This window comes from Sciurus vulgaris (genome assembly GCF_902686455.1).
Source record: "Sciurus vulgaris genome assembly, chromosome: 1".
NCBI lineage: Eukaryota > Metazoa > Chordata > Mammalia > Rodentia > Sciuridae > Sciurus > Sciurus vulgaris.
Window position 1 is genome coordinate 26,054,148 of NC_136461.1, and position 12,560 is coordinate 26,066,707.

The 12,560-nt window shown below is 40.7% G+C and overlaps 1 protein-coding gene across 3 annotated transcripts in view; it reads right to left on the minus strand.

Moving 5' to 3' along the window:
• Window positions 1-12,560, minus strand: part of KIAA0319L (KIAA0319 like) — a 121,589-nt gene that overhangs the window by 16,572 nt on the left and 92,457 nt on the right. For all 3 annotated transcript variants that reach the window (XM_079130059.1, XM_079130060.1, XM_079130061.1), the window contains exons 7-12: window positions 10,293-10,380; window positions 8,969-9,061; window positions 6,711-6,843; window positions 3,599-3,827; window positions 2,255-2,378; window positions 1,544-1,676 (exon numbers count right to left, since the gene is read on the minus strand). In XM_079130059.1, the coding sequence (XP_078986185.1) occupies window positions 1,544-1,676; window positions 2,255-2,378; window positions 3,599-3,827; window positions 6,711-6,843; window positions 8,969-9,061; window positions 10,293-10,380 (800 nt within the window). The remainder of the gene's footprint in view (window positions 1-1,543; window positions 1,677-2,254; window positions 2,379-3,598; window positions 3,828-6,710; window positions 6,844-8,968; window positions 9,062-10,292; window positions 10,381-12,560) is intronic.

Here is a 12,560-nt window from a genome sequence, read left to right on the forward strand (position 1 = left end):
TTCTATGAGTTTCTAGAGCATTCAAACTGTTCCAGTTTATAAAAGGAATGAAGTTCTCTGAGCAGGTCTATGATCAAAATGATTTAAGAATGAGGTTTCTAAAAAGTATTTCTGGCTCAGGAGTTGGTTCATCTCTTGCCAGCAAATAAGCAAAATGCATTTCTTAACCACATGCCCAAGTCCTTCCTGAGGAAAAATCAAGGAAAGGAAAAGGCCCAGGCTGCAGGGGACCTCTCAGGACAAAGATCTTCTTCATAGCAGTTCTATCAGCAAAGCTTCCTCCACCTCCAGGACAGGGCCAGAGAACCAGCACACCTGTATCCCACCTTCTCACATCGTGCTCAGTGAGCAACCTGCACCAGCAGAGGGACCTGCATGCCAACATCCAGGCACACGACTGCTCACAGCTGGAGTCCTGAATACCCCAAGTTTCCTTCAAATTAAGGTCAAACCAGAGAAACCTGCAGACGTCAGAGTCAGCTTTGGTTCATTCTGCTTTTTGAACTTATTACCTTTGACCCGCATAGCCTCTCCTGAAAGATTCTCCTCCATGAAGCTCTGCTAAGTATTCTCTGCCACAAAAGCTACTAAAATTCAGCTCAAAGGTTCATCAGGCCTATCTTCAATAAATAATTAAAGAGAAAACATGGCAGGCTGAGGGAGATTAGGTTCTCCAAAATCAGAAACAAGTGCTGGGAGAAATAATTTCTAGCATTCAACTCAGCAACTGTAAGTGAAATAAGTTTCAATGATGAAATTAAAGCCCTTTTCCACCCATCCCCAATCCCTAGTTCAAAAAAGAATTAATACATATAAGTGTGTGTGTGTGTGTGTGTGTGTGTGTGTGTGTAAATTAAAAAAAAATTTTTTTAAAAAGTAACAGTCTGTCCTATGATTGCTGTCTTTGAAAATTAAGAATGCTTTTAACTCTTTTAATTCTTTTACTTACTGTGGAATCCTGCATAAAACCTGAGCTCCATTTGTTATGGTTTAAAGAAGGTGAAACAAACTGCAAGAACCAACAATGGCTGAATTAGGTAATTTCAGTTTAATTAGTATTATTTGGGCTATGGCCTTTGCCTCTAGCTAAATTAACTGGGTATATGGTGTCTTCCCAGAAAACAACAGAGAAATGCCTTCATCTGATAGACTGTTTTCAATTCTCTGGATAGTTGCTTGCCCCATCCCCCACCGGCCTTACCCAGTTAATTTTGAGCAATGGTATTTTCTGCTCCATTACCCCTCCTAGTCTGCCTCTCAAGTGTAATTAAACTGCATTTAGCAAATGGATTGTACCTGCAAAAGCACCATGACCATACGGTACCACCTGGGGACTGACTGATGGCAAGCATTCTTTTTTCCTTGCAAAAATTATTTGTGGTATTATTTTCTTAAGAGATGAAGTTTGGGATTGTAAACATTTCTTTCTCAGTGACCCTCCTGAATAAGCCAATAAAAATAAGTCAACTCTTAAAAGCAAATAAAACTGCTCCTCCAAGGTCTAGAGCCTTTCCACAGATCAGGGTTCTGTGTCAACACTCACTGTGTTTTTTCCCAGAGATAGGAGATAATTTTCTGATCATCTGAGCTCTTGCTGCCATCCAGGGTTGTGCTATCCACAGGCAGGGTCAGCTCTTTATCTGGTCCCGCATCTGCCTGAGGGGGCTTATTGTTTTCTAGAGACAGAGAAACATGGAGGTCAAAAGCAGCCAGTCCAGGTGGGAAAGAAGAGGACCCAATGAGACATGTTCTGGTAGCCATGGGAACTCTGCCTCTTAACCCACAGAAATGTCAGATATGTGGGAGAGATGTCAGGGAGCTAACAATCAAGAATATAAGACTGAAATATACCAACAATTCTGAAAGAAACACAGCTCCGTTATAAAGCCATGCTAAATCTGAAATCTAAAGCTATAAGATTTGAGTGATAAGATGGGGCTTTCCTGAGAAGTGAGTTTTAACCTGACCCTTAAAAACATTGTAGGATTTGGGATGGTGTCACCTCTACCTCTGAGGCCCACATAAAAGTATAGTAACTAGCCAAGGTAAAGGCACAAGCTGAGGCTGGGAAGAACCCTTCATCTCTAGCCATGAAGAAAGCATGAGGGAAATGGATGAAAGAAGTTGCTCTTGAGGCTCCATGGGTTAGTGCTTTCTGCTCCTACCCTCACAACCTCAGAACCCAAACCTTCCTCCCATCAAGGTCAATGGGACCAACCATCAGAAGAGCCTGAACCCCAGGGATGGAACTTACCAGGTTGCACAATAACAGTCACTTGAGCGGTGGCCTGCTGTCCTATTGTGTCAGTCACTGTGAGCTGGTAGGTATAGTCTCCTTCTTGCATTGCAGACAGTTGCAGAGTTGGTGTTCTAACACCCTACACACAGAAATTCAGGAGTGGAAAAGTGGGCTCTGGAATCACAACATACCATAATAATTCTTACTCTGATAGAAATGATGTACCCAGTTTTCTAAACCTAAGTGGGTAGTGGGCTATTATCTCCCAGTTCAATGTAATTAGTAACTGCTGGATCAGACATGATGTGACATCTTGCAAAGATTCTGCAACAGCAGCAAAACTTAACACACTACAAGAATTAAACCCAAGTACAATGTGGGCTTTAAGTCAGGTCTCTAATCTAGAAACACAGAACATCCCCCCCGACCCGCCCCCAGGACTGGATATTGAACCCAGGGGTGCTTTACCATTGTGCTACATCCCCACCCCTTTTTCTTTTTTATTTTGAGATGGGGTCTTGCTAAGTTCCTGAGGGCTTCCCTAAATTGCCACAGCTGGCCTCAAACTTGAGATTCTCTTGCCTCAGTCCCCCAAGTAGCTGGGATTACAGGGGCATACCACTGTGCCTGGCTAGAAACAGCATCTTGAATATCAGAAGGAACATAATAAATAATTCTGGGCCAACTTCTAACAGGAGCTTCCTGTAGAACAGTGGGCAAAACTGGCAGCCCGTGGGCCAGGTGTATAGTATCTTAAAAGTTGCAAATTTTCACATAAAGTCCTTAGCTTCTGTCTGCTCCTGAAAAGCTGGATTAGCCAGCAATACTGGAACCACACTTCCATGTGGCAACAGCCAGCTGGACCCAAAGAGCAGAGGACCCCTGCGATCAGGACTTAAGCTCTCTGGCTCACCAGAGCCCCACACAGTATTCTTTATTACTTATGTGACTTGCCTCTTATGTGACTTGCCTGGTGACAGATCTAATCTCTTCTTAGGTATCTCCAGAGAAGACACCCTTGAGTCAGACAATCTACTCCAACTGGGAACAGAGCACACCAAGATTTGAACCCTTGTGGCTTCTAAGTAGTTGACCCTCTGGAGTCACCCAGAACAACTACATTTCTCATCAGTCTTTCCACCCCCAATACTAAAGGTTTAAGATAAAGATTATTGCTAACCTGTCAACCAAAGGTCCATAAAACTTTCTGGATTTGTTTTTGGATTTTCTTTTCTAAATCTAAATGTACAAATCTGACTTTGATAATTGAAATGGAAAAGAAATAAACCTTAATGGGTGACCCAATCCAGCAGCTCTTCATCCCCTGGACAAGAGAAGACAGAAACCATTCCCTCCTACCTGCATCTCCACCACTTTTCCCTTGCTGCTTGGGCTGAGTGACCACTCATAGCTGGTGATGCCATGATCATCAGTGCTCTGGTTCCCAAAGAGAGTGATGGAGTTTTGAGGCAGGGTGATCACTTGGTTGGGGCCTGCGTTGGCCACAGGGGGATAATCCACAGCTTTGTTCACTGTCAGGCTTGCAGTGGTGGAGCTGGTAGCTCCATCAGAGTCTACTACAGTCAAGCTATCAGGGCAGAGAGAGGAGTGCAATAAGGGATGGGTGTTTGGGAAGAGGGAAAAAAACTAGAGGACTGAAAATCAAGACTATGAAATCCCACGGTGGCAGGATTACCTCTTTTTACTTTTCCTATTGGAAAAGCAAAGTTACACAAGATGCTAACATTGACTCAGGGTTTACTATGTGACAGGAACTGTTCCAAGCACTTTATATCTCATTGGATCCATCTAAAAGCTCTATAAAATATTATCCTCATATTATTCCTTATACACATGAGGAGCCCAAGGCAAAGGAAAAGTAACCTACTCAAGGTCATTCAGTTAGACAGCAGTGGACTCAGAATCTGACAGGCAGTATGTCTCCAGCACCAGTTTGCTCTGCTGCAAGAATCTGTATGCTGAGATCTTATATGCATTCTAATACAGTTCTCACGGCAACCATATAGAGTAGGTATCATCAGTGCACTCTACAGGAGGCTTAGAGAAAAGAAGCAACATGCCCAGGGCTTCATGGTGAGCCAAGATGCAAGCCCAGTTCTCTGATTCCAAAGCTCAGAAACCTAGCCTCAAAGAGATAATCCCTGGCCCCTAGTTCAAAGACACCACACTATATAGAGCACACTCTGTCTGCTGCAGACTGTCCCCAACATCCTGTTTTAGCTGTGTGCATATCATAAGAATGGACATCCTGGGCGTACAGCCTTTGGGACGGACCAGGAGGGCTGGCTCCGGTAAGGCAGGAGTTTGAGATGGAAATGAATTCTCCCACGCAACAGGCCCACAGTTTGTGCCAGTGAGAAACAGGATTTGCAAGAGAAAAAAATGTTCTTTTATAAGAGCAGGCTTTTACCTAAATGATGCCTTCCAGCTGAACAGCCTAGAGCTTCTCATGCCACCTCAAAATGTGAGCATAAGCAAGCAAGGAGGTTTGGGATCCTTCCATTTTGCTGACAGAAAGAGGAAAAGCATAGAAAAGACATGTGATTTGTTTAATTCTCACCAGACTTAGACAGAGTCAGACATCTCTGGGGTTTTATCCCGCAATCCCACTTTTACCTGTGGTCTGAAGGGGATTTCTGATATACAGCCTTAAGGGAAAAAACACAAAAACCTGGGACATGCACACATGTACAAATCAGCAAGCACTAGAAATGGAAAAGTCACAGATGTTTGGCCTCTTTTCCCAGTTTCCCTGTTGTTTTCACAGGTGTGTTGTTGTTAACATACCTACTCATCTCCTGTGTGAGAAGAGAAGAGGGTTACAGGCAGACAGCAAAATGCCCACTGCTGATTTTCACCCCAAACAGTCCCTGGTCTGCCTGCACAAACCCTGGAACCAAAAAGCAGTGGAATATAGGGCCCAGGAAAGAAGCTACTGGCATATAAAATTAGAAGAGAGGAGAAGGCAAGCAAACCACAACCAGATTGGGCCTTAATGCTAATCAAATCCCAAACCCATCATCTCATAGATTAAAAACACATTGAGGGCTAGGGAAAAAAAAAAAATTGCTCCCAATGTCCCATCCACACAACAACCTGTGGTCTACCATTGTGGCTAAATGCCCAGACTCTAGAGTCGGACTGCTGCATGACCTTGATCAAATTACTTAACCTCTTTGTGCCCAAACTTCCAAATATGTTATTAAGAGTAACCATGTCAGTTAAAAGGATGAAATGAGATATTATAAGCAAAGAGCTCAGAACAGTACTTAGCATACAGTAAATGTTCAAAAACATTGGCTATTATTGTCACTATTTTAAAAAAGGATTAACCTGGCCCAGGCTAAATTCTATAAATGGAAAATTTTCTATTTATAAAATCTATAGTAAAAACCAATTCAACTTTTCATTTTAAGTTACCTTCTGGTAGAGAATGCTGCTAAGTCTGAATTTGCAAATTGATGTGTATGGTAAAGGTTGCATTAGAACACTCATCTCTGTGACCCTAGCAGAGTCTAAAACTTGATCAATCTCAGACCTACAGGAAGACAGATGCCCATGAATAAGCTGTCACCCTATGGTATGTGCTGGTGAAACACTGAGGGAAAGAGGAGCGTCATAGTCTCTCCTAATGAGCAGAACTTCAACAGTTTGAGAAAGACATTCAAGGAAGCATAACCAAAATATATGTGGATCAAGATAAGGAATGGAGTAGACTGGAATCCTGACTTGGGGATTAGAAAATCTGCTTTTAATTTCTAGCTGTGTGATCTCAGAGGAGTTACAAAATACAAGCAGTTTCATTTTTCTCAACTATAAAATGGGGACAGTAACATCTACATGTGGTGTTTGTATGATGGTCATCTACGAGTGCTTTGTAACACAAAAGGAATTATGCAAATATAACAAGGATTATACTAGAGTCAGCATCAAAGCCTTCTAAGCACTTTCTAAAATGTCAACACTAGTTCCCCAAAGGGCTTTCTTTGAATCAAATCCTCCCAAAAGGCCCAATAAAGAAAGATCCTACAAATCATACTGAAACAAACCACTAGCCAAAAGTAAAGACTATAAGGCATCTGGAGCTGAGGAAGCTTTGACAAGATGGATTAGACCTGAGAAATTCTGGATTATACCTGAGAAAAGGCAAAGGAGATGGGTCCTCTCACTTAATGGTGGAAATCCTAGAAGATAGTTGGAGATCTCCCACATAAAGCTTTGAAAAGTACTGACTGTGGTGGATCATGATCTACTAGACCAAATCTGTGCCCTGAACAATTACCACTGTTGTGATCACAAGCACTCCGTGGCTCACAGAACCAATGAAACTAAAGGCTTACTATCAGCCAGATCCACAGTGAACTGACATTTGTCAGACTCATACAGGAATGCCAAATACAGGAGGGAAAAGGATGGTCTCTGGCCAACCTGACACTGAATCCTAACTTACCTGAAGGTGTAGTTCCCAGGGACCAGCTTGCTTAGTTTTAATATGGCTGTATCTTCAGAAATTTTCTCTTCTCTCAGAGGCCCCTTAAGTTCCTCCCAATGATACTGGACGATTTTATCATCATCAGTGCTTTCTGAACCACAAAGAACATTGTTTACAACATGAAAATGCTGGGTCCCAGCACTTACCAGTTTATGCAAACCAGGGCAACTACCTCAGAGATTTCAAGCTAGTACAACCTCATGAAATTACAGATATCTCTCTAGAGTGTTTCTTTCCTAGAAATATGGGGTCATTCTGCCTCTCTATGAATATTCCACAGCATTGTTTTCTAGGAACTCCAACACAGGACACCTCTGATTAAAATATTACTGTTAAAAAAAAAGAAAGAAAGAATTTCCCTCTCAAACCCAGTACTGAGGATTGAACCAGGGGTACTCTACCACTGAGCTACACCTCCAACCCCTTTTATTTTTTATTTTGAGACCCAGTCTTTCTAAGATGCTCAGACTGGCCTCCAACTTGTGATCCTCCTGCCTCAGCCTCCCAAGTCACCAGGATTACAGGTTTGTACCTCCATGCCTAGATGAAAAGCAGTAATTCTTAAAAACATAAAAACATACTCAACTTCATTAAAAAGAAACAAAATTACACTTGATATATCACTTTTGAACCTATCAGATTGTTTTTAAAAAAGCTTCACAGAACATTATAGGTAAATGCATGGAAAAAGGACCTCTCATTAGTCATGGTGGAAGCATAAACTGATACAACTAGTTAGTCCACAGTGAGTACTTTGGTAATATATATCTTTGTTCCTGCAATTCTTCTAGGAATTTATTCTACGGATACACTACACATGGGTTAAACATCATGTTGACAATATTATTTATGATAACATTTGTAATAGCAAAAGAATCAAAGTAACATAAATGGTCATCCTAGAGATTGAAAAAGTTTGTATTCATACAATGAAATGATATTCAACAATGAATCCTTCTAGGAATTTATCCTACAGATATACTATATATATGTTAAAGATCATGTTGACAAGATTTATGATAATGTTTATAATAGCAAAAGAACAAAAGTAGTCTAAATGTTCATCATAGATCAAAAACAAGTATATAGTCACACAATGAAATTAAATAGCCATATAAAGAAACACAGTGTAATTGCTAAAAGAATGAATAAGCCTTTCATGCACTGACTGAGAAAAATTCTAACAGAAAAACAAGCACATACATATACAATAGTGCATATAATGTGTTATCAATGTTTACATGTGTTGTGTGTAAATAAGAGGATAATACTATATACATATTTTCTTATATATGCATAAAAAAAATCTCTGAGAGGATACATAAAACAATACCATTGGTTGTCTGGAGAAAAACTGAATAGTTGGGAGACAGGGATGGTATGATTCTTTTCACTGCGTATCTTTATGTATTATTTAACTTTGACCTATTCAAAAACTATAAAACAACAGTGCTATATGAACACTTTCTATAAGTGCTTTCTCCTGTTCTGTCTCTTCCCTCTTGGCTTCTATTCTTCTATTTCTCTTGCCAAAACCAATGACAAGAAATGCTTAACCTTGTTAGAGGGTCCTCTGCCAAAGCAGTGAATACATCTGACAAAAACCACTGTTGGTGCCAAGACAGGGTAATGGAGCCTTAATGAGTCTCAAAAGAAACCAAGCAAATACTACTGAGAAGATGGGATTGAAACCTCCTGCACACACTGCAAGGATCAAGAACTAAGACCCAGAAATCCTCCCCTATCACCCATCAGGTGATGCTACTCTGAAGAGTAAAATGGTAGTGAGCCCAGGAAGGCATGGAGAGCATTCTGAGTCTCCCCAGGAGAAGGCTCACAATCTTATTAGGCACTAATGGCAGAGTGAGTGCTCCCAGGTCCTGCCTCTCAATTACTTATCTAGCATGACAGCAAGAAACATTGTTCCCAAAGCCCAGAAAGGAAACCATCAAAGCAAATCTGAAAAACAGACAATTTCAACTAAAGTAATTCTAAATACATGTATAACCCCATTTTCTTGCATCTTAGAACAGAAGTATCATTTCAAACAAGCCATTGGGGATTTTAATAGGGCCTGTCCTGTCAGTTACTTCAGACCCATAACATGGTCAAGAAGATTGGTTCAAGCAGAATGTAGCTGATCCTGAACCTTCTACCAGAGTTTTCTATGAGAGTACACTGTGAGCCCATTCTGTCCCATTTAGACAAGTACTCACGGCTGCCATCAATGACTGTAGATGTGGTTGGCAAAGAGATCTCCTGGAACTGGGGTGACACAATAGCAACTGGAGGCCGATTCTTACGGGGTTCTGCAAGAGAGTGACCCAGGAGAAATTGGGAAGGGAACTTTATAAATTCTAAGAAGGTCAAGTCATATCTGAGTGGGTTATAAATCAGCTTCATTACAATAATTGATGGCTTAAAGTCCAGGTTGCCATTCTAACGTAAGAAACCTGGGAATGTACAGGCCTCTTTCAAACCTGACCACTCCTAAGACTGTGCCCTGTGCATGCTCTCAATGCTCTTGTGTATCCAGCTCATAAAAGTACTTAGAGCAGTCAGTGGCTGCTTTCAGGCTGGCCTGAGAGAGGTGCACAACAAACAAGCTTTGTGTAATAAAACTCTTGGCAAACAAACCATTCCTTGGCACAGACAATACTGAAAAGATAATGGGTGATTTCTCAACCATCCCCGAGTTGATGGTGTAGGGGGTGACTACGGCTGTGTAAGGGAAGGTCACAAACCACACTGGTCCACCTGAATGAATGACTGTGAGCTACAAATCCAGTGGCCTTTTCTTTAAGAAATGATCAGTCCACAGGTTGATCCTCATATTGAGGACTGAAGCAGGGACTTGCTCATGTTAGATAAGGGCCCTACCACTGAGCTACATCCCCAGCCTCCGACCACATTTTAAAGAAGATAAAAAGATTACATCGGCTACAAAACTCAAGAAATGAAAAGAAAATCTATTAAGAAAAAAGGCAGGAAACAGTATTAATTTGTGCTAGTACGTGTGCTATTCTCTAGATTCCAAATTTCTCTGAAAATGCAAAACAAGATACTTTATACCTTGCTATTGCACTATGATGTGCCAACAGTGGCTCATTTTAAAAGAATGACAGGATGGATTTGGTTTCCAAGGCGAAAGAGACTAAGGTCTAAATGAGAAATTCTGTGTACAAAGGCCCACATCTCTGGAAAGATATCAGAAAGAACTGGTCACTTGATGGGTTCTTCTGCATGCTTCTGGGCTCCTGGGTTCCTCTCTCGGCATGGCCCCACTTGGAGTAGTTCTGTGGTAGGTAAGTTATTGCTTAGGGCACACTGCACTGTGGACGCAGCGACTAATGTTTCCCTGCCCAGTCCAGTGTTCCAACTGGAACACTTGCTGCCATAGCCTTTTACTACCCTGAATTAGGAAATGCCTGATAAATACTTTATGAAAAAGGGATGGAATTAAAAACCCAAAAGTCAAATTTCCTCCTCTTCAGGAGTCTTTCAGAGAAAGAAATGAGAGTGGTGGCTGGAAACACGTACCTGGCTTCACTGTCACGTTCACATAGCCTTCCCCATGGGCATTTTGACCATCTACGATCACCTTGAATTCATACAGGCCTGGAGTCAGCTGCAGAAGCGAGAGAGGATCTTTCAGACAACCACCAAGAACAGCAATTGTATTTAAGACAATATAACTATCTGAGCTTTTGCAGACTGAATCCTGCACTCTCCTCACCCTATTTTCAAAATGGAAAAAGTAAACTAGCTGAAGAGATTAAACAATGAGTTAAACTAAAAAGAAACATAGCTTTTAATGTGAGTCTTATTACTAGCTGCCTCTAGAATAACAGAAGGGATTTCAATCTCTCTGTACTCCCATTTTCTTTTCAGAAGAACATTAAGGGCCCAACCATCCTACATCACAGAGTTATGAAATTAAAATAATCATCTCTTCAAAGAAAAACATCCTGTAAAAATTCCAAATAGTTCCCAAATATCTAGTTTTCCCTCCTGACTTCTATTAACTATATGAACATAATATAAAAGGGGGCAATAAAAATCACCTACCATCTCATTACCCTAACAATCAACTCATTGTAATTCTCCGTTTCCTTCCAATCCTTGACCACATAAAAAAACTAGTTTTATCCAGTTCATTCAACAAACATTTATTGAGAATCAATCATATACCAGTCACTATCTAGGGTTGGGGTTTGGAAGTAAATCAAGATTCCCACTTATGAAAATGAAATTCAAGCAGCTCAGTTTTCAGTGGTATTCAAGTCTAGCTAAGAAACCAAAATATCAAACTTCTTATTGTTCTTTTTTCTACTCATTTAGCATGAACCCTTTTCCTATTAGGATACAGTCTTTTTTAATGTTCACTTTAATGACTACAGAATAATAAATGTATCATAAACATTTCACATTGTTGGATACTTGGCCACTTCCAAACTTACTGTTATGACTAATGCTGTAATGAACATCCTCAAGAAAAATGAGGGATATCATTTCTTTTGACTTATCTCCTTTGGATAAACACTAATTGGGCACAGGTAGCATTTTTGACCACTCTCTCCCTTGTAATGCTTTCCTCCTGGTTTCCTTTTCTGTACCTACTCCTTATTTCCTCCAGCTTGCTCTACCTACCATCCCTTAAATGAGAACACATCCCAGGATTCCAACCTCAGCCTATTTCTTCACTCCAAACATTCTCCCTGGCTGATCTTATCTATGACTCTAGCTTCAATTATCTATTTGATATCTTTCTAGCCCAGATGTCTCCAGTCTCTAGTTTCTTTCCCCCAGCTGCTATTGGGACAACTCCACTCAAATGTCTCATAAGTACCTAAGCTCACTCCACCTGAAAGCAAACTAATCATCTGAAAATTTCCCCCAAATCTGCTACCCTTTCTGTGCTCCTTATTCCAGTAAACATTCATTCAGGTGCCTAAGCCAAAAAAGGTACAATCATCCTAGTCTTCTCTAGGACTACACACCAACACCCCTCACAAATCACTGATCATCACATTTTATCAAGCTTACCTCCACTCACTCGTCTCCATCTATACTGCCACACCTCAGTTATTTTTATTTTATTTATTTATTTATTTATTTATTTATTTGGTGGTACTGGGGATCAAACCATCACCTTGGTTTTTAACTACTCATCATATTAGTTATTAAAATATGGAATTATATCTCTGGTTCAAACCTATTGTTTAATGTCTCTGTGAACTTTGGCCAAACCACCTCCTTTTTTAAAATTTTAGTTCTGTTATTTGTAAAACAAATACTAATACCTACATCTTGGGGATATTATGACAATTAGAAGAAATAATTGAGTAAAACAATCAGCACCATGTGTGGCATATGGTATGAGCTCAATTGGTGGCTTCTCATTTAATATCATTTATTTAGTTTTTGTACTCAGGATAGTACCATTTCCCACTTAAGTTTTCTATGCAATCTTCATTGGTCTCCCCACATAGTTTCATCTCCAATCTGAGGACAGGGTGATCTCTTCAAACTGAAAATCTGAACACATCTTTCTTCTACTTAAAACCTTTCAAAAGCTCCCTATTCCCTCCCTCGAGATGAGATTCAAAGTCCTGAATCTGCATATGAGGCTCTGCTCACCTCGTCTGGCCCTGCATCTCTCCAGCTGACTTATGCCACTGTTCTTCTCAAACATGAGCGTCCACTCAGGCTGAACCACGTATTGCTCCCCACGTTTTCTCTCTCATTCTTGGCCCAATGAACATGCTGCTTCTTTTGCTTGGGTTATGTTCCCTCCACCCTTTACCC